Source organism: Rutidosis leptorrhynchoides, chromosome 1, assembly GCF_046630445.1.
Source record: "Rutidosis leptorrhynchoides isolate AG116_Rl617_1_P2 chromosome 1, CSIRO_AGI_Rlap_v1, whole genome shotgun sequence".
NCBI classification, from domain to species: domain Eukaryota; kingdom Viridiplantae; phylum Streptophyta; class Magnoliopsida; order Asterales; family Asteraceae; genus Rutidosis; species Rutidosis leptorrhynchoides.
Genome location: NC_092333.1, coordinates 427,142,472 through 427,166,463, shown reverse-complemented (window position 1 = coordinate 427,166,463; position 23,992 = coordinate 427,142,472). Strand labels below are relative to the sequence as shown.

General features: G+C 36.9%; 2 protein-coding genes across 2 annotated transcripts in view; both read right to left on the bottom strand.

Annotated features, from left to right (window-relative positions):
* Window positions 1–1,080: 1,080 nt before the first annotated feature.
* On the bottom strand, window positions 1,081–6,220 carry LOC139902270 (zeaxanthin epoxidase, chloroplastic-like). Its single transcript, XM_071884912.1, has 9 exons — window positions 5,736–6,220; window positions 4,055–4,217; window positions 3,872–3,946; window positions 3,699–3,799; window positions 2,867–2,982; window positions 2,552–2,763; window positions 1,933–2,009; window positions 1,471–1,585; window positions 1,081–1,387 (listed from the first exon to the last, which is right to left on the bottom strand). The coding sequence occupies exons 1-9, from the start codon at window positions 6,218–6,220 to the stop codon at window positions 1,307–1,309; spliced, it is 1,425 nt and encodes a 474-aa protein (XP_071741013.1). The 3' UTR covers window positions 1,081–1,306.
* A 2,229-nt stretch (window positions 6,221–8,449) lies between these two features.
* The window catches only part of LOC139902262 (uncharacterized), a 52,397-nt gene continuing 36,854 nt past the window's right edge, over window positions 8,450–23,992 (bottom strand). The window contains exon 11 of the mRNA XM_071884905.1: window positions 8,450–8,643. Coding sequence (XP_071741006.1) covers window positions 8,450–8,643 — 194 coding nt within the window. The remainder of the gene's footprint in view (window positions 8,644–23,992) is intronic.

The following is a 23,992-nucleotide window of genomic DNA, read 5'->3' as shown; positions in this document are numbered from 1 at the left end:
CTGCATCAACAAGCATGTCATACAGTTCATCAAAATTAATACTTTTTTCCCTGGTGCGAACTGCATCACATATTTCTTTGTATTCATTGCGTAGACAATGGAGAATATGCAGTATGACACCGTCTACATCAACTGGGGAATCTGCGAGAGCAAGTGCATCTGCAATACTTCTCATTTCTTGCATATAGATGGATACAGTTTTGTCCTCAGAGGGATTTTCAATAAGACGTTGTTTTAGTGAGAGTATTCTGGTGCGTGATTTATTGGCATAGAGAACTGACAAGCGATCCCAAGCCTCTTCGGAGGTTGAGACTGATGCTATGTGGGTTTGAATTGTAGGAGATAAACTTCCCAGAATAGCATTAATAAGAACCTGGTCCTGGCGATACCAGATTAAATAGGCCGGATTGGGGGTTTTGTTATAGAGGGTTTTGGCCGGCTGTTTCGTGGTGCCATCGATAAACCCAATTAGGTCGTAGCCGATTAGGGTAAAAAAACAGCTGACGACGCCATACAACGAAGTTTTGATGCGTTAATTTGGTAGGCAAGTGAGTAGGTGCCTGTATTTGGATGATCTCACTTGAAGAAGACATGAGAATGATGATGTTTGAGGTAACAGGATCAAAGAAGAGAGGCACTTTTAAGCCGAGTAAGCTCTGATTACCATAAAAGATATATCAAAGATTGGAACAATTGAATTGATTGATACAATTTACACTGTTAATAGGTAATAGGTACAGATTATATAGCTAAAGATATACAACAACTATTAGAAATAATAGGAGATGCAGTAGTTGACTCCTGAATATATGGGAAGCTAGTTACATCACGTGTACAACAGGTGGAAGTCATATATCTGTAATAGGTTGGCCAAATTAATTGTCAACACAACCAATAATTTCACTCAATATTGGATAATAAGTTGAAAAATGGGAAAAAAGAAGATAGAACGCCGCCCTATAACGTTCTAATGGCAAACGCTAGCAGAGCACTCTCCAGTCGATGATCTTATACTACAAAATCGTACTAAATAATTACGAATGTGCATTACATTTTACCAGTATTTAACAGTGTCCTCTATACATACTTGCCAACTTCTATCAGAATGCAGTTAGATATTATAATTCAAAGAGACAATTTTTTTTTGAAGTAAAAATTTTAAAATGTCAATAATTCGCTTAAAACATATGCGAGTATCTTTTACATAATCTATAATCTAAAATGTCATTGCTCCATTGTAGATTTGCTCATAAGTGTACCCAATGCCCTAAATGATAAAAGGAGAGAAAGACGGATGAATCACAAACTATTGGCCGGTTAACAACCAAGTCATGAAATGTGGTAGAACGAATCTCAAAACACATCCGAAAACATGGAAGGAAATGTGCTGAAAATTACGATTCATTAGCGATAACCAAAACAAAATCCAGTAACAGAATGTATAACTAACTGATAGTAAGGAAAACTAACAGGCAAACGAAGCGTCCACAAGTATATATAAGGCTGATAAGCAGCAAGTGCTTTTGATGCCATACGGGTCACTGCGTGCACGATCTTTGTTCTTAAGATTCTTTTCTGTTCATATCTGTTCACAACAATTCATATGTCTAGTCATGGGTGAAACTACATAGGGAGTGACACTCACCTCTCCAGTGGATTTGAAATATCCAGGCTTAAAATTTGATTTTGCCCCCAAAAGCCTCCATATTTTGCACAAAAGCCTGTAGATTTTGCCCTCAACCCAAAAGCCCGTGACTCAAAACGCTGTATTTTCATGAAAGAATGGAAGAAAAAAAGTTTGCAGTGAATGTAAACGCTTTTAAAAAAAATTCCCAGTGAAAAAAATTTCTGGTTCCGCCACTGTGTGTCCAATATGTAGCAATGGGAAACAGCTTAATAATTATAGTACATGCCCTAAACATTTTCATGTACCTCTTAAGTGCTGACACAATTTCATAAAGGCTACGTTTCTTTATACTTGCCAGTTCAAGAATCAGTTGATGACAATCCTGCAAATACAAACAAAGCAAACTTGAAACTAAGTTTTAATCATCTTATTTTCCTAGAGTTTGTTATACATAATCCCAAACTGATATGATCTTCTGTATATAATCATATAAGAAGTTGGACTCTTGCTTAGTTATTCTTCTTAGTGTAAGCTCAAAAAATATTATGCTACTCATTAAATTATACCATTTCTTTTGTGTAGCAAAGGCTGGTAAAAGATTATGAATACCACTGCCTTGTGGCCCAACGAATATAACAAATGCTTTGAGTTGAGTAGTTTATTAGTAAGGAGTTTAAGTAAGACACTTATATTTGTTAAACGGGTAACCGAATAAGATTTATCTTTTACAGATTACCCGGTGAAGAGAGTATTTTTACTCAGATGTACGTGACATATTTTATGACTGTTTCCAACCCTTTGAAAAAGCCGCCTCAAGATATATTTCTAATGGGGTTTGAACCTGAGACCTCTTGTGAGGAACTCAATCCTCCAGCCTCTGGTTTATCATGAAATGGTTTAATAGACCGTTTACCGGTTTATTACCTCAATTGCCAAGCAACCACCTTGCCCGAGATTGGGCTGCATCGGATGAGCGGCATCTCCTAAAAGCGTCACACGACCTATCCCCCATGAGTATATCATGTCCCTATCATAAACGTCTCTGCGAAAAATCATATCCTCTCTTGTTTCGGCTATTAATGTGGTGACATCACTACACCAGGATCCAAACAGTTCCATAAGCCTTATCTTCTTGCCTTCGTCGAGTAGAATTACGATAAAAATAAGAAAAGCAAATCCACATTAAACTATCATTTTGGTTACCATTTAATAAAAAACATAAATAGATTCATGTATCACCTGCAAGTGTATCAATGCTTCTTGCAGCCTCCTTATGGAAGGCGTACCATTGTATTTTCCCATTGCCTACATCGGAAACAACAAAGTACTGATTTGATCCCAAAAACACTCTATATCTGAAAATGATAGCATCAAACGACTTAAAGTTTGTTCTAAGGTAATTCAACTCCTAAGTCGTAAGTATGTAAATCATATAACCAATCAGGGGCGTATACATGGGTGTTGTTTGTTTTCCTGTCTGCAGACCTTATTATGTCTTATGTCTGCGCGAAGGTAGACGTTTTTACTGCAGACAGTTTGTTTTTCTGAAGACATAAGATAAAATAATGTCTTATTATGTCTGCAGCCTCGCAGACTTAGAAATGTGCTTCTAAGTGCTGCAGACAGAATTAAGTTATGTTGCAGACATAAAAACAAACAGTCTTCATTATTCAGCATAAAGACCTTCAGACCACATCTTCTTAACAGACATGGTCCGCAGATCTTCAGACAAAAACATCTTAAAAAACAAACAGCACCATAGTGTCACGTGGGGTCACGGGACACCACTAGTTTTAAAAATTATCAGTAGAAAATACCCTGTAAATTGTATAAGAGACCACTAAATTTTAAATGGAGGACCCCATATTTTTTTCCGAATATATAGTTTTTTCTTTAAAATATATTGGACACCACTATATTTAACTACCGGACCCAATATATTTTCCGAACTTATAGTTTTTTTTTATAGTTTTTCAAAGTAAACAATCATTAAAATAGCATTAAAATATAATTAGTATTGAAAAAAATTTTAGGACCCCGTTGAATTTGCATCCTAGAATTGCCACTGTACCCAATCTCATTTATGTACGAGGGAGTGAAATCAGCTAGTCCGCTATAACACGTATAGCCTGAATAACTTGCTTCTTGTGCTCCAAATAACTTTTTACGAACCTGTATGCAACAAACCAAACAGAGTTGGAAGTTAAACTTGGTATACATTAATCATGCACGAATCAACATTACCTCAGACCAAATTCCATCAGCTCCAACTAATATATCTCCTTCAAATTTTTGCCCATCCTCAAGAGTTACCACAACCTACATATATTCATGTGTCAACGCATATTTTCAATTCTCACGTAAAATAAAAAAAAAAAAATCAAAATTTGATCTGAGATTACATGATTGAAAAGGGATGTTGATCACCTTTTGAGGGTCTTGCGAGAAATCAACAACTTTGGATTTGTTAAACACAATGTGATGTCCAACAGCATTAAGTAAAATTTCTTGTAATGCCATTCTGCATATTACTAGAGTCACAGGGAGTCCTCTCTTAATTGCAGGGGCCAGAAGATCATATTTAGCAAGCCTGAGGTTTGAAATCGTCAATAATCAAATGTCACATATGAAAAGCAGCTTGGATCAATACCAGATATGAAACGGTTTGATCATTTAACTTGGTGATCAATAATATACTTAATGTTAATTTTAGTAATTTAGCATCAATCAAGATTAGATATTAATAGCTTTCCTTACCCTTCATTTTTATTATTGAATCTAAATTTGGTCCTATAAATACTTCATTGCTTAATTATAAGTATTGTTTTTTATGTTCGTCATATTTAAATATCAAATGGGCCAATAAATAAGGTTTTCTATATTCAGTCAACGCAAGAAAAGGGTATCTTTAATCAGATTATTCTCTGATAGTTTTCGACCCTTTTCCACCACCCCTATGACCATTTTCGACCCTTCACCACCACCCCTAGAATATGACATATTTTTAAAATTGGTACCAAATATTTTTAGTAGAGGTTGTGTAACAACTTGCCAAGTTCTACCAATTTCTGGTCAGTTCAAATCCCAATATTATTTTACTTATTCAGTGCTAGTTCTCTGTCTACATGTTTCTGCTACTTTATGATGGAGTATACACTAAACAATAATAAAGAATGGCCGCTAGTGGTGAATGACTCACTCAGAGAGTGAGGGTTCGATTCCCACTAGGTGAGGATTTTCCAAATAATTGGATCAAAAACCATTCTTACTGGGCCCAAATAATCCTTTGGTCCCACGCATGCGAAGATTGAAACAATGACAATGCAGGTTCGTTTATCGGGCTTGACATGCTGTGGGGAAATGGGTAATGGTGTTTCACCAGGCTCCAGTGGGCTACCGGGGACTGCTGGATGGGTTGACAAAGTCAACACAGGGCTAACATGTCCCTGCCGTACACATGTTTTGAAACAATACACTAAACAATAAACATAATTATAATAATTACCATATTTAACTAATTTTTTAAACTTAAAATGTTATGGCTTTTTTTTTAGGAAGCAAGTACTTCAATTTTACAAGCAACAATATCTTCATTTATACTCCATCTTTTAAACGGAGTAACACAGTTGAATCAATTTTTTGTTTTTTTAATTAATTTGGTTATCTTAAAAAGTATAGTCCCAATTTAATTGTCTCATAAAAAAATGCAATTTAATCGGAGTAAATATCATGTAATTCTATTTTACAATTTTATCTTTAACTTTTTACTTATCTAATTTGTCTTACAGGTATAACAACTTTACCAGTCTACTCAATATTATTTATTAAAGGATATTTATTAAAGGATATTTATTAATGAAAGTTGACAATTAATTTAGGACGATTTAGAAATGAATACCGGACGTACAATTAATTTGGAATGGAGGAGTAGTACCATATGGTTTTTTAAATTTGCAGTACATATTTACTTCAATGGTAACTCTAATGTACTACACTAAATATGTTTACCTTTATTAAGAACAATTACCAATTTTATATTGTATTCATTTCAATATAAAATGTGTTAATAGAAAGAGCATAATAAAATTGCAAGGCAAATGATACATACCATTCGCCAGAAGGACCATCAACAAGGCCATTGATCCTATTCCCAGTAACACAACCAACCTTCATAATTTGTTCTGCTACATCTTTATCAATATCCACCAAAACACCCAAAGCACTGCTCAATAGCTGAATTGGTCCTCGGTGCATACCTTCACCTCGTACGGCACTCAAGTCTTTTTCAAACACTATCACTTCGAACCCTTTACGTTTCGCAGCTAAAGCCAGCACTAAACCACCGATCCCACCACCCGCGATTAGTAAACGAAACGCCTTTCTTTCCTTCTTTTCATGATCACCTTCATTTGTTTCTTTCACATTCAAGTTGCACCTTATTTTGTTACTACTTGTTGCATAGACAATGGAGCTTTTGTTGGGTTTGATCAAGTTACTATTTAAGGAAAGTTTTGAATTGTGGTTATATTTTTTGTGTTGAAAATCAAGATTGTGGCAATAAGTAGCCCTGATTAGGCAGTGAGAAGATGCCATTGACCAATAATAGTGGAAGAGACACTAATTAGGAGAATTTATTACAGAGGAGTTGGGTATAAAGCAAATAAAAGTGATCATCATGAATGTGATCATAAGGTGGTGTTTATTATTTATAAATTTGTGTTGGTACTTGGATCGGATATACAATTGTACCGACTATCATTTTAATTGATAATGGGTCCATTTTTTGTTTATATAAAAGTGTAAAAGCAACTTTATGGGCGGTTAGTAAGAAATTTCGATATTTTACGTATCAAACACATATGCACAAACTTACCTACCTTTTGAGTATTTTTCTTAATTAAAACATTACTTTTATGAAAAATGTTGATCCTTATTTTAAATGCGATCCGACATTTATGATAAGTATTGATATTGATATTGATATTGATATTGATATTGATATTGATTGATATATGAACCTGAATTTTAGTTACAAGATATAGAGCCTTGCATAGTATTTGTAAAGTTTGAATTGGACGGGAATGAAAAATGACATATATATATAACACCATATGTCCATATGTAACATGAAAGGGTCGGATTAATATCCTTCCGGGCCCCCATGAATACCCTTAGCTATGTGTGTTTACTCCTTCCGGCCCCCATGAATACCCATGTTATGCTATATATATATATATATATATATATATATATATATATATATATAGGTTTTGAAGCCCGTGTGTGTGACGACTCGGAAATTTCCGACAAAATTTAAACTTAATCTTTATATGATTTCGATACGATAAGCAAAGTATGTAATGTTGAGTTTAGAAAATTTTGGAAATGATGTTCATATATTCAATTGACCTTCGACTGCTATCGACGATTCACGAACAATTAATTGTAAATAGATATGTGTGTATGTATATATAAATAATAATTCAAAATATAATTTAAAGTATTATATGTTGTTGTTATTAAAAATTAATAAAATAAAAATAGGATATTACAATAATTATTATTTAAAATATATCTCTATATATAAATAAAGTATATTAAAAATAAATATTAAATGATTGTAATACTCGTTTGATTTTTCGATTGATATTAAGCAAGTTAAATTCAAACTTATGTAATTTTAAAATAAACAGTGATACGAAAATGAGTTCTATAAATTTTAGGCTTATTAAAAATGTATTTAGGAACTATTTGTTAAGTTTTAACACTTTTTATATTTTACCCAGAAATGAGAGGGACAGTTGATGTAATTTTTATTTAACAAATTAAGGATCAAATTTTTTACCATAATGACCAAAATAAATAAATAGAGTTAATTTAAAAATATGGGATTTTTCTGAACACTTTTATCTGCCACTGATTTCACATGATACACGGTCCGTTAAAACTGTCGGTAGTAAATTACCAACAATAAGTCACGAGAATATAACTGTTCTTTTTTCTTTTTGTATTCTTCCATCAACCTCATATCTATTATCTTATTATATATGTAAACATGTGAATGGATGTATGCATAAACCATTATCACCATTTTCTGGTTCAACATATACCATCAATCACTTACAACCATCATCCTATTGCTACTAAAATTCGTAACCCAGCAACAACAAATTGTAAGCTTTTGTTGCTGCTTGTTTACTGTTTTACAACCCATGACCCTCTCTACCATTTGAACCACCATCGGTCGTCACAATAGTAATCTTAAAATCTTCATCTCTTAATTTACTAGATTCATAAACTAATATACAGATTCGTATATTAATATTCATCTCTCATCATACACACATGATCCTAGTCTTCCTCTCTCCAAAAGAAAATATATATATATATATATATATATATATATATATATATATATATATATATATATATATATATATATATATATATATACCGAATCATATATGCACTAATATCCGAATCCTATATCCTCTTCAATATCAATCGTGAAGTTCAAAATCTAGTTCTTAAACGTAAATCAAAGTTTCGTTGATCTTCATCTCTAAACAACAAACTCAGATTCATCAACTTTGATTTCTAGTTCTTCGATAAAAACCTTGAAAAGCACCTTCATTGCCACACCACCGGTCATCCTTCATCGACCCACTTCAACCATTAAACTTGAAACCTATCACCACCAACCGGGAACCACCTGCAACCTTCGACAAACTCTCGAACCACCTGCTATTCTTTTACTTCTGTTGCAATCGTGAATCACCAACACAACACCACCATTTTCTTTGAGCATTTTCACGACACCCATCACAACTTTGAACCGACACTTCCAACACCACCGGACCACCTATTACCATCGGGCACCTCCACCTTAACCACTCCACCATCACAACCGTGAACCAATCTCTCTCTCCATTTCTTTCTCTCTCCTGTTTCTGGCCGGCGAAAACAACACCCAACCGCCACATTTTTTTTCTTTCGTTGTATTGCTGCAACAGAAGCTGTACGAACCTATTCCTATTACTACAGTGAGATAGTTAAACAAGAAGGATGCGAGTAAAAATGTGACGATCTCTCCAAATCCATATGGATGAACACGTCATTCATCGATTTCATTGCGAGGTATTTGACCTCTATATGATATGTTTTGTAAACATTGCATTCTTTTGAAAAGGCACACCATAAATGAATATTTAAATCAAAGTTTTTCGACATCTGATGATTTCTACATATAGACAATCACCGTAATATAATAGTTTACAATGATACTTCCGTTGACAATGCAGTCAAAATAAGATACATGGTGATGATTTGGTGAATGCAACGTTTCCTTGAAAAATATGTCATGTAAGATTGCATGCACAAAGCTTGTCTAACATATAAGCAAACAGCGGAAGACTTCTAGGAAACCTGAGAATAAACATGCTAACAAGTGTCAACACAAAGGTTAGTGAGTTCATAGTTTTATTGTTTCGTATAATCTGTATGTAAAGGTGGATCACAAGATTTCAGTTGTTTCATCCAGAAACGTTTGTCAAATTATTCTATAAGATTGAGCACCCTGGTTACTAAGCTTTAACGTCTATATAATAAGTACCCCTGTGTTTAACATGTAACCAACATGTACAATACACGCAATCCAATGTGTACTAAACTCAAATAGCATACGTCTGTTTTAATAGTTCAGGCTAGGGTTTCTATACCTGGAACAGACGGGGATATCAAGCCCTATGGATCCATATATAACTACTCGCGCCCACCAGTTCTTATAACCGGCAGTTACTAGTTACCAAAGCTAAGGGATTTTCGGTTCAAACTCGGTGTAGAATTTAGTATGTACTTGTATCCATTGCGTTTAAAATAAAGTGCATGTATTCTCAGCCCAAAAATATAGATTGCAAAAGCAATTAAAAATGGAGCAAATGAAACTCACCTTAGCAGCACATAAAGTTGTTCATCGTAATGTGACCGAAACTAGGATTACCAAATAATCGTAGATCTCAACCTAGAGAACATATGTTGGTCAATAAATGTCTATCAAGCTAGGTCAGCTCATAGTGTATCACAATCCTAATGCTCGAGATCGACATACAAAAGTTATCCAAAGTCGTTTCAAAAAGTCAATTTTGACAGTTGTTTAACAAAACGAGACGTACCTTATATAAGGATTCATTTACTCGGTTGGTAATATTCAAAAATCCAATTTATCAATCTCGTAAACAAGTTGTTTAAATCTTAATTGCAGATTCAAAAGCAATTTCAATTAACGTCAATCATAATTCAGTTGATGATATATTTTAATCCGTTCATCGAAACTATTCGATATCTAAATGAAACGTCATTGATTTTTCGCCAGCTTTCCAAAAACATGCATATCATATACCTTTTACCAGTAATATATGTATTTAATTCGAGATTCATTATAAACTATTTAACGATGAAATTTAGCATACAAGCATGCATAAATATAAATACTCGAGCACTAGACATGGATACACAATTAATATATAAAAGATAAGATATGAATACTCACGTATCAATATTGTGATTCAATATTGCAGGAAAGTACGTAGACGCAACAGAGATGATAAACACTAGGTTTGATTTGCAAACAATACCCATGAATATTACCCATAACTTCCATAGTTATAACCCATAATTTCCTAAGCTCTATCCCGTTTGAAAACCCATTTTGAAACTGACACGCTCATGACCTCGTCGTAGTATTTTATGTATAAATAATAATAATAATACTAATACTACTAATAATGATAAGATTAATAATAATATTAATCTTAATATTAATAATAATAATAATAATAATAATAATAATAATAATAATAATAATAATAATAATAATAATAATAATAATAATATATAATTTAAATATATACGGAGTAAAATGATTGAGGAAACAAAGAACCAGATCGAGCTTTTATAGTACTTTGGCCTGAAACAATACCCCATGTGATCGCATGGGGTTAACCCTTTGTGGGCATGCGATCGCATGGCTAGGGATTCCAGCTCACAATGTTTTGTCCTAATGCTTGTCGACATAATTAAATAATATATATATATAATATATAATTTAAATTACTTAATTATATATTATATTTTATTCCCGTGCATAGTTGATTTGTAATTTTTGTTCCGATAAGTCGTACTTCATCACGCGACTTATGACCCGGTTCCGGTTTTTCGAATGTCCTTTCGTACACTTAGAAAACTTGCATTTTACGTTTCGTGACTCGTACTCTTGTCAATATATAGTCTTAAATTATCCATAAACTATACCACTCAAAGTATATCTTAAACTTTCGAGTATTTTGGTCATTTATTTCTATAAATCATCGTCTCGTTATATACATATACATATAAACATTTTCATTTTAAAATAGTGTTTTACTGTAGCAAAGTTATTGTAGCAAAGTTTTTTTACTGTAGCAAATAGTGATTTTCGAAAACACTGTAGCTTTTCGGGTACTGTAGCAATTCGAAAATACTGTAGCAAATTAGTGTTTTACTGGTTCATCTTAAACGTTTTAGTTAACTTATCTAAATATCAATCAGATAATCAAACCAATAAGGTTAATGCACAGTATCATTTTCATAACACTTTGTTACGTTTTCAAGTTATAGTATATATGTAACGACCTTGGATTTTCCAACGTTTAATTATTAATATTTATTATTAATACTTGCGATTTAATGAATGTATTTCTATACATTTACTTGTTTCCATACTTGACTTTAAATGCCCGAAACGTCTTTGTGACACACGTACATTACATGAATAATATTTTCGAGTATTATTTACATTCATGATTAAGTTTTATTAATCAATTTAATTAACTAAGGTTATTAGTTAATTACTTGTTTTTTAATTGGATTAACTTGCTAATTACTTGAACTTGGGCTTTCATTAGTGTTAGTGGACTTAGAAGCCCACCCTACCCATATTAATGGACTTATTACCCCATTACTTCCAGTAAGTATTACTTAGACTTAACTAGATTGTTTTGTCCACATGGAATCTAGTTGCATGTTACTTCTCATGCAAACACATCTTATAACCATCTTTTTAAACCTTTACATGTAAGAGTCTAGTGGACTAATCCCTCCCCCTCTCTTCTCCCAAAAAACCGTCGGCTCACCTAGTGCAAAAGGGGATTCAAAATCTTTTTTTCATTACTTACTCACTAGTATCCTTCACATTTCTCTCATTCCAAACACACATAACTTATTTGCAATTACTTTTCTCTCATTTCTCTCTCAAATTTGTAAGTAACTTGAACAAATTCTTCTCTTCTTCTTTGCTCTAAAAATCGAACCTATACACTCTCATATCATCAATCTTTGTTTGTTGTTTGTTTACTTACTTGTTGTTGTTACTTACTAATTACTAAGAATCAAACTCTTTAGTTTGATTCTTCATATCATCTTGTTCTTACAAGACATACAAGAACTAAACTCTCTAGTTTATGTTCTACATTTAATGTTTGAAAGATTGTAAGTTCATATGTTGTAAAATCATACTTGTAATTCATGTTTGTAAACTTAAAGTTTACTTTCTTAAGGATCAAGACTTTGGCTTGAATCTTTAAAGTATGAACAACAATGAACTAGTTACTTGTTTACTTAGTTTATTACTTCATTCTTGCACTTTTTAAATTCATGATATATGTTGTTGTTGGTCAAGTGTTACTAGTTAACTTTGATCTCATTTTTCTTGAACAAAAGTTAACTTTAAAAGTTCAAGAACATGGAAGTATAACTTTTTAGTTATAACTTCATACACTTGTGTTAGATTTAACTTAATAACTTTAGATCTAGACCTTTGGGTCTTGGATCTTCAAGATCTAACTAAGAACTATGTTCTATATCTTAAGATCTTGATTAGTTAGTTTACTTTCAAGTTTGTAGTTCAATATTACTTTTATATTTCATGTATGTGTTAAATCTAAGACTTTGATGTAACTTTGGTTCATCAAACTACATACAACACTTAATTGAGTTGTGCTACATATCTTAGACTTGCACTTGTGTTATGATGGTCAAAACTTGGTTAAGATGATGCAAACACATCAACAAATTGTACACTTGAAGCTATATGCATCAAGGATGAGAACCGTGATAAGCATCGAGCACCAAGAACCACCGGAACCTACTATTTACTGTTTTCTAGATCAGACCCGAATACTTGGGCTACTGTAAAGTTGATTTTCAGTTAGCTCTGTTCTAGTATATAATTATTCATTTAAGACTCGTCTTAATCCGAGTTACGGTTTAGGATTTATGGCCCTCCGAGTGTCACTATGTCTTTTAACGTTGTGCTGAAAATTCTGACCTACTCGCACTTAAACCGTCGCCACGGTCAAACGAAGACGAGTTTGCTTCTGAAATTTTTACTACAACTAAAGAACTCATATACAGAGCCATGTCCACTGGTATCACCTTATTTCAGTAGGTATAGAGGCCGTGGTGACTGACCGAATCAGCCTTTGTTTTAAACTCTTTTCATGAATGAAACTTACGTTACACCTTTTGTTTGATGATGATTGATGATGACCCTTAAGACCTTATTTACATACTTTTAAACCTATTGGGATGATTTACTGACTTAGTACTATTTGACTTAGGTTGAGGACTTTCCGGACCTACGTACTTGCTTACTTCCCGACTCGACTTTACCACTACTTTACCACTGTGAGTTATAGCTTCCCTTTTTACCTTAACTATTTTGGGAACTGAGAATACATGCGCATTTTAAGTTTTACATACTAGGCACGAGTACTTAAACTTTATATATGTGTGGGATATATAACGGCATAAACTTTCCCTTTAGCTCGGTAACGTTTAGTCATTGGTTTTTGAACCGGTGAACGCGAATCTTAGATATGGATCCATAGGGTTTGACATCCCCACTCGGGCTAGTCGCGCTAACATTTAACGAGTGTTTAATACTTCGTAATACATACGCACTCGCCAAGTGTATTTTCAGGGGGTTATAAACGTTAAGTTAGTTACCAAGTGCCCACGGTTAAACATATACTTTATCATACTGTTTTGAAACGCTCTTTGTAGCACTGAAATCTCGTGGCCTACCTTACATACTGTTATACTTAAACTATAGCTCACTAACCTTTGTGTTGACGTTTTTAAGCATGTTTTTCTCAGGTTCTTAAGGTTGCTTCCGCTGTGTACTAGTCATGCCTCATAGACTTCCGCTGTGCTTTACTAGAGATGTCACCGCATGAACTACTTTATCTTGCATTCAAACTTTAATACTTTTGAACTATGATTTGTAACGACCTGAGGGTCACGTACTATTTCTAATTGCTTCTGTTCATTGAGGCATACTTTTGGTTGTAAAACAATTGACGTTGGTTATGACGTCAGCTATTATCATGAATGCAAACTTGTTTTGAAAACCCATATAGTGTTTGACCTTGTAATGATCCTGTTGTTGATGATTCGTACATAATGGTTTTGTACGGGGCATCACATTTGGTATCAGAGCACTGGTTGTAGGGAATTAGGTTGCATTAGTGATTCTGGACCGACCCGAGTAGGATTCACTAATAGGACTAATCTACAACTTGCTAGTTTACTTGTTTCCGCTGAACTTACTGAATGCTGCTGCTTACTCTTACTACTATATGCCGTATGCTATTACATGATTTCACTACTGCATGCTATTATCTGCTTTCGATTGCATGATACTTTTCATTATTGCCATGCTACTTACTGTTACACATGATCTAGACTGTTGTAGTTACTTGGCCTAATACGTACTTGCTTTATGACTTACTGACATGGAAAATTTATTTTTCCTTGTTCAGATGTCGGATATTCCACCTGCTATCATTTTGGGCAGCGATTCAGACACCTCAGCCACTTCACCTGCCACTGTTTCCTCTCCCCCGATCCCGTCGGCGACACACTCTAGTGACCCAGGTGCTTCGTCCTCTGGAGCTAGTAGTCTTGCGCCTGCCCCAGTGGGTACTGCAGACGGAGCCCAGGACCTCCCGGAGATTCCAGCTCCACTAGCCCCGGTACCTCAGTAGCCACAGCACCATCCTGGTGGTGTTGTAATTCCCGCAGAATTTGGGGAAGGTCCATTCCATAATCAGTATCGTCATTGGTGCCGACGAGCTCCTGATGGACGTTTGGTGCCGATCCCGCCTTTTAGATACCGACAGATGATGGCCGCTCGAGGAGAGCCAGTACAGCCACCCGTGCAGCCACCTCCACATGATTCAGATGACCCGTCGTCCGACGACTCATCCACAGACGACTCTAGTGACGATGACCCTGACGAGGAGGACCTTGATGACGCACCTGTTCAGCCACCCTCCACCCCGCCGAAAAGGCGGTACCATTTCGGCGGCACCATTATTCCGGGGATCAACGGAGGTCGAACATTCACTGACGCATTTGGTCGGCGTCGTAGGGTTACCGCCCGAAAGCGGCTTGTGCTGTATCCTGCTGATCTGTAACACCCCAGCTTAACATGACCACAATATTGTCCGCTTTGCCCGTAGGCGCACGGATTTTTCTTGGTGACCACACACGAGAAGCACTTTCCTAGGAGGTCACCCATCCTGGTAGTGCTCTCGCCCGAGCACGCTTAACCACAACGTACTCGCACTTCTACTCAGCCTGTGATCCCAAAACGCGTTGTGTCATTTAAGCGTGAGTATTACCTTATAATCCCATGATCACTCATGTCTGTGGGCGATGTGGGATTTGCCTAGGGTGTTACATTCACCCCCCCTTAGGGACTCATCATCCTCGATGAGGTTTGCCCCACCACCCCCAGCGGCACATGAGTGGCTCTGATACCATTCTGTAACACCCCAGCTTAACATGACCACAATATTGTCCGCTTTGTCCGTAGGCGCACGGCTTTTTCTTGGTGACCACACACGAGAAGCACTTTCCCAGGAGGTCACCCATCCTGGTAGTGCTCTCGTCCGAGCACGCTTAACCACAACGTACTCACACTTCTACTCAGCCTGTGATCCCAAAACGCGTTGTGTCATTTAAGCGTGAGTATTACCTTATAATCCCATGATCACTCATGTCTGTGGGCGATGTGGGATTTGCCTAGGGTGTTACATGATCCCTTCATCCGTAAGCCTTACCGCTTCGCAGCCTCTACTTCTAGAGCCGGACCGTCTGCACCGCCAGCTCCACCAGCACCACCCGTACCGACTGCACCGCCTGCCCCACCCACTCCCTCTGTCGAGGAACTGTTAAAGGAGGTGGAGATCCTCCGTGCTCGGGTAACTGAGCTCGAGGACCAGATGTCCCACGTATTGGACATCCTACACCCACCTTCACCGTAGGGCTTTTGTAGTAGATTTCATTATGTAATCTAGTTGTAGTTTTATGTATTACTTATGTATTGTACGAACCTATGTTGATGTATGCAACTTATTATTAATCAATGGAATTTTGCGTTATGTAATTCTTGCACGATGTTCTATTTACGTTACTGTACGATGGTTTTGTGATATCGGTATCTAGTTGCTCTACTTAATTAACATGTATTGTGCTGTTTACATGTTGGTTGTTGTATAATGTATTATTATATATTGAATACTGGATTTTGACTTGAGTTAAAATTTTTGTTTAGAACACCATGACCAACGGACGATCAACACCTACCACCGCCCAAATCGAAGAGATGATTGCCGAAAGGGTAGCCGCAGCCATTGCGGAAATGCAACCCCAAGCTCCACCGCCACCGCCACCGCCACCGGTTATTCAGCCCATTCGTAATGGGTGCACGTACAAAGAGTTCCAAAGCTGCAAACCCCACAACTTCAGTGGAAAAGATGGGTCGGTTGGTCTCACTAGATGGTTTGAGAAATTAGAATCTGTGTTTAGAGTTAGTAACTGCTCGGAGGTGAATAAAACCAAGTTTGCTTCATGCATGCTGTCTGACGGCGCACTAACATGGTGGAACACGTTGGCTCAAGCAAAGGGTATCGATGAGGTGTTTGCTACCCCATGGGAGGAATTCAAGGGGGCCCTGATTGAGGAATATTGCCCTAGGACCGAGATCCAGAAGATGGAGATTGAGTTTATGCAGTTAAAGGTCATGGAAAACGATCTCGATGGGTACAATCGTAGATATTTGGAACTAGCCCTGATGTGTCCTACCATGGTCACCCCGGAATTCAAGCGTATGGAGAGATATTTATGGGGACTTCCTAAGTCCATTAAGGGAAACGTCACCTCGTCCAAGCCACCCAATGTCCCAGAAGCGGTGCGCATGGCGCATACTTTAATGAATCAAATTATCATCGATGAATCGGAGAAGGCTAAGTCTGAAGCGGGTAGTAGTGAGAAGCGCAAATGGGATAACAACATGGGAAGGACCTATGATCAGAACCCGGCGAAACGACATGAGGGTTTCAGAGGAAACAACAATGGTGGAAACCCCAATCCGAACACCAACTCAAACCCCAACTACAAGGGTACCCTACCACAATGCAAGAGGTGCTACAAGCACCATACTGGGTATTGTAATGTTGTTTGTGAAAAGTGCCAGCGGATTAGGCATATCGGGAAGGACTGCAAGGTCACCACTTTGAATGGGAAGCCGAACACCAATGGACCTAAAAAGTGCTACGAATACGGACAAACGGGCCATTTCAGAAATGCGTGCCCCAACAAAAGAAAAGACGGCGGACCACCGCGTAGTAGAGCTTTCAACGTTAATGCAAGGGATGCACGCGAGAATCCCGACTTGGTGACATGTATATTCACTATCAACAATCTTTTAGCTTATGTCCTATTTGATACTGGTGCCGATAGAAGTTATGTATGTAGACACTTTTACGATAAGATTAATTGGTCGTTAGTCCCGTTTAAAGAGGATATGCTTGTTGAGGTCGCCAATGGAAAACTTGAGAAAGTTGACCATATTAGTCGAGGAGCTATTATCAACATAGCTGGTGCAGATTTCGAAATTGATTTGATACCCATTAAGTTGGAAAGCTTTGATGTTGTTATCAGTATGGATTGGTTGACCAAAGTAAGGGCCGATATTATCTGTGGAGATAAAGCTCTTCATATACCACAAGGAGATGGTGAGCCACTGATCATTTACGGAGAGAGATGTACCTCGAAGCTGAACCTCATTAGTTGCGTGAAAGCGTAAAAGATCATGAAGAAGGGACGTCTTGCTATCCTAGCACATGTGAAAATGGTAGAAACCAAGGTGAAGAGTGTGAACGACGTTCGAATTGTGAACGAATTCTCTGATGTCTTTCCTGAAGAATTGCTTGGATTACCGCCACCAAGAGCAGTAGAATTTCAAATTGATTTAGTGCCAAGAGCTACACTGTAGCTCATGCACCTTATAGACTCGCACCTTCCGAGATGCAAGAATTACAGAGTCAACTACAAGAATTGCTAGACCGTGGATTTATTCAACCCAGTTTCTCGCTTTGAGGTGCACCTGTTTTATTTGTGAAGAAGAAGGATGGATCCTTCCGTATGTGTATCGACTACCGTGAACTCAACAAATTGACGATCAAGAATCGGTATCCTCTTCCACGAATTGATGATCTTTTTGATCAACTACAAGGATCGAGCATCTACTCCAAGATCGATTTGAGATCCGGTTATCACCAGTTGAGGGTGAAGGAAAGTGATGTAATGAAGACTGCATTCAGAAGTCAGTATGGTCATTATGAGTTTATCGTGATGCCATTCGGTTTAACCAACGCACCTGCCGTGTTCATGGATCTCATGAATCGTGTCTGCAAACCATACCTGGATAAGTTCGTTATCATCTTCATAGATGATATCCTCATCTACTCCAAGAGCGAAGAAGAGCATGAGCAACACCTCCGACTAGTACTTGAACTCTTGAGATAAGAGCAACTTTACGCCAAATTTTCCAAGTGTGAATTTTGGTTGAAGGAAGTACAATTTCTGGGTCATGTTGTGAGCGACCAGGGCATCAAAGTTGACCCCACCAAGATTGAAGCTATCAGCAAGTGGGAGACCCCCACTACTCTTACTCACATTCGCCAATTTTTAGGTCTTGCCGGTTACTACCGAAGATTTATTGAAGGTTTCTCTCTGATTGTGCGTCCTTTGACCGCGCTGACTCACAAGGGCAAGAAGTTCATTTGGGAACCCGCGCACGAATCAGCATTCCAAACTTTGAAGAAGAAGTTAACCACCGCACCTATCCTATCTCTTCCTGAAGGCAGTGACGATTTCGTCATTTATTGCGATGCTTCGAAAAGTGGTTTTGGTTGTGTACTGATGCAAAGATCAAAGGTTATTGCCTATGCTTCTCGTCAACTGAATATTCACGAGTGGAACTACACTACACACGATCTTGAACTTGGAGTCGTTGTCTTTGCGCTCAAACTGTGGAGACATTATCTTTATGGAACTAAAAGTACTATCTTCACCGACCATAAGAGTCTCCAGCACATCTTTGATCAGAAGCAACTGAATATGCGATAGCGACGATGGATTGAGATGCTAAACGACTACAATTGTGAACTCCGTTATCAACCTGGCAAAGCCAATGTTGTAGCTGACGCTTTAAGCCGAAAAGAGAGGACGGCACCTCTTCGTGTTAGGGCTCTGAACATCACCATCCATTCAAATCTCAATAGTCAGATCAGAGTAGCCCAAGATGAGGCTCTCAAGGAGGAGAATATATCTCATGAACATTTGAACATTCTTGTCTCTCGATTCGAGGTTAGGGAGTCTGGACTCCAATGTTATGCCGGAAGAATTTGGGTACCTCTTTATGGAGATCTACGGAACCTTATACTTGATGAAGCCCACAAATCGAGATATTCGATTCATCCCGGAGCGGGCAAAATGTACCATGATCTTAAGGAACAGTATTGGTGGCCGAATCTTAAGAAAGACGTTGCTACTTATGTTGGTAAGTGTTTGACTTGTTCGAAAGTTAAGGCCGAACATCAAAGACCTTCTAGGTTACTTCAGCAACCGGAAATCCCGTAATGGAAGTGGGAAAGGATAACGATGGATTTCATCACCAAGCTACCAAAGACGTTGGGCGGATACGATACCATCTGGGTTATCGTTGACCGTCTTACCAAATCTGCACACTTCTTAGCTATGAAGGAAACGGATACGATGGAGAGACTTGCTCAATTATACATCAAAGAGATTGTATCTCGTCATGGTGTAACTTTATCGATCATCTCAGATCGCGATCCCCGTTTTGCTTCCAGATTTTAGCGTTCTTTGCAAGAAGCCATGGGAACTCGTCTCGACATGAGTACTGATTATCACCCACAGACCGACGGGCAAAGTGAACGAACGATTCAGACTTTGGAAGACATGTTGCGTGCATGTGTCATTGATTTTGGAAAGGCCTGGGAAAGGCATTTGCCACTCGCCAAATTCTCTTACAACAACAGTTATCACTCGAGCATTAATGCTGCACCTTTTGAAGCATTGTATGGCTGCAAGTGCCGATCTCCTATTTGTTGGGACGAATTAGGCGAAAAGCAAATCACCGGACCCGAGGTAGTACACGAAACAACGGAGAAGATTGCTCAGATTCAAGCGAGACTTAAGACTGCCCGCGATCGTCAAAAGAGTTATGCCGATCTTAAATGTAAAGACTTTGAATTCAACGTCGGTGACCATGTGATGTTGAAGGTTGCACCTTGGAAAGGTGTGATTCATTTTGGAAAGCGCGTAAAGTTGAACCCGCGATATATTGGTCCTTTTGAAATCTTGGAACGTGTTGGACCCGTTGCATACCGTTTGGATCTACCAGCACAATTGAGCTCAGTTCATCCTACCCTCCACGTGTCAAACTTGAAGAAGTGCCTTGCTGCACCCGAACTCATTATACCACTTGAAGAACTTACGATTGACGACAAACTCCACTTTGTGGAAGAGCCTGTTGAAATTATGGACCGTGAGGTCAAAACTTTGAAACGCAACAAGATTCCGATTGTTCGAGTACGATGGAATGCCAAACGAGGACCTGAGTTTACCTGGGAGCGAGAGGATCAAATGATGCAGAAGTATCCTCACCTTTTCCCGACTCCTCCATCTACCTCAGCTTAAAATTTCGGGAAGAAATTTTCTTTAACAGGTGGGTAATGTAACGATCCTGGATTTTCCAACGTTTAATTATTAATATTTATTATTAATACTTGCGATTTAATGAATGTATTTCTATACATTTACTTGTTTCCATACTTGACTTTAAATGCCCGAAACGTCTTTGTGACACACGTACATTACATGAATAATATTTTCGAGTATTATTTACATTCATGATTAAGTTTTATTAATCATTTTAATTAACTAAGGTTATTAGTTAATTACTTGGGCTTTAATTGGATTAACTTGCTAATTACTTGAACTTGGGCTTTCATTAGTGTTAGTGGACTTAGAAGCCCACCCTACCCATATTAATGGACTTATTAGCCCATTACTTTCATGTAAGTATTACTTAGACTTAACTAGATTGTTTTGTGCACATGGAATCTAGTTGCATGTTACTTCCCATGCAAACACATCTTATAACCATCTTTTTAAACCTTTACATGTAAGAGTCTAGTGGACTAATCCCTCCCCCTCTCTTCTCCCAAAAACCGTTGGCTCACCTAGTGCAAAAGGGGATTCAAAATCTTTTTATTTCATTAATTACTCACTAGTATCCTTCACATTTCTCTCATTCCAAACACACACAACTTATTTGCAATTACTTTTCTCTCATTTCTCTCTCAAATTTGTAAGTAATTTGAACAAATTCTTCTCTTCTTCTTTGCTCTGAAAACCGAACCTATACACTCTCATATCATCAATCTTTGTTTGTTGTTTGTTTACTTACTTGTTGTTGTTACTTACTAATTACTAAGAATCAAACTCTTTAGTTTGATTCTTCATATCATCTTGTTCTTACAAGACATACAAGAACTAAACTCTCTAGTTTATGTTCTACATTTAATGTTTGAAAGATTGTAAGTTCATATGTTGTAAAATCATACTTGTAATTCATGTTTGTAAACTTAAAGTTTACTTTCTTAAGGATCAAGACTTTGGCTTGAATCTTTAAAGTATGAACAACAATGAACTAGTTACTTGTTTACTTAGTTTATTACTTCATTCTTGCACTTTTTAAATTCATGATTCATGTTGTTGTTGGTCAAGTGTTACTAGTTAACTTTGATCTCATTTTTCTTGAACAAAAGTTAACTTTAAAAGTTCAAGAACATGGAAGTATAACATTTTAGTTATAACTTCATACACTTGTGTTAGATTTAACTTAATAACTTTATATCTAGACCTTTGGGTCTTGGATCTTCAAGATCTAACTAAGAACTATGTTCTACATCTTAAGATCTTGATTAGTTAGTTTACTTTCAAGTTTGTAGTTCAATATTACTTTTATATTTCATGTATGTGTTAAATCTAAGACTTTGATGTAACTTTGGCTCATCAAACTACATACAACACTTAATTGAGTTGTGCTACATATCTTAGACTTGCACTTGTGTTATGAATGTCAAAACTTAGTTAAGATGATGCAAACACATCAACAAGTTGTACACTTGAAGCTATATGCATCAAGGATGAGAACCGTGATAAGCATCGAGCACCAAGAACCACCGGAACCTATTGTTTACTGTTTTATGGAACAGACCCGAATACCTGGGCTACTGTAAAGTTTATTTTCAGTTAGCTCTGTTCGGGTAGATAATTTTTCATTTAAGACTCGTCTTAATCCGATTTACGGTTTAGGATTTATGGCCCTCCGAGTGTCACTATGTCTTTTAACGTTGTGCTAAAAATTCTGACCTACTCGCACTTAAACCATCGCCACGGTCAAATGAAGACGAGTTTGCTTCTGGAATTTTTACCACAACTAAAGGACTCATATACGGAGCCATGGCCACTGGTCTCATCTTATTTCAGTAGGTATAGAGGCCGTGGTGACTGACCGAAATCAGCCTTTGTTTTAAACTCTTTTCATGAATGAAACTTACGTTACAGCTTTTGTTTGATGATGATTGATGATGACCCTTAAGACCTTATTTACATACTTTTAAACCTATTGGGATGATTTACTGACTTAGTACTATTTGACCTAGGTTGAGGACTTTTCGGACCTACGTACTTGCTTACTTCCCGACTCGACTTTACCACTACTTTACCACTGTGAGTTATAGCATCCCTTTTTACCTTAACTATTTTGGGAACTGCGAATACATGTTCATTTTATGTTTTACATACTAGGCACGAGTACTTAAACTTTATATATGTGTGGGTTATACAACGGCATAAACTTTCCCTTTAGCTCGGTAACGTTTAGTCATTGGTTTTTGAACCGGTGAACGCGAATGTTAGATATGGATCCTTAGGGTTTGACATCCCCACTCGGGCTAGTCGCGCTAGCATTTAACGAGTGTTTAATACTTCATAACACATACGCACTCGCCAAGTGTACTTTCAGGGGGTTATAAACGTTAAGTTAGTTACCAATGCCCACGGTTAAACATATACTTTATCCTACTGTTTTGAAACGCTCTTTGTAGCACTGAAATCTCGTGGCCTACCTTACATACTGTTATACTTAAACTATAGCTCACCAACCTTTGTGTTGACGTTTTTAAGCATGTTTTTCTCAGGTGCTTAAGGTTGCTTCCGCTGTGTACTAGTCATGCCTCATAGACTTCCGCTGTGCTTTACTAGAGATGTCACCGCATGAACTACTTTATCTTGCATTCAAACTTTAATACTTTTGAACTATGATTTGTAACGACCTGAGGGTCACGTACTATTTCTAATTGCTTCTGTTCATTGAGGCATACTTTTGGTTGTAAAACAATTGACGTTGGTTATGACGTCAGCTTTTATCATGAATGCAAACTTGTTTTGAAAACGCATATAGTGTTTGACCTTGTAATGATCCTGTTGTTGATGATTCGTACATGATGGTTTTGTACGGGGCATCACAATATAAATGTATCTATTTACATATAATTGTTCGCGAATCATTGAGAAAAATCGAAGGGTATTTGAATAGTTTAAAATTTTGAGATTCAACTTCATAGACTTTGCTTATCGTGTCGGAAACGTTAAAGATTAAGTTTAAATTTGGTCAGAAATTTTCGGGTCATCACAGTACCTCCCCGTTAAAAGAAATTTCGTCCCGAAATTTGAGTGAGGTCGTCATGGCTAACAATAAAAATGTTTTCATGACGAATATGTGTTGATAAATAGAATTTTTATCACCGTTGAATAATATGGATAAAACAATCCAATTACTCGAAGCGTATGAGGGAAATTATCGTAATAGAGTGAAATGGAGAA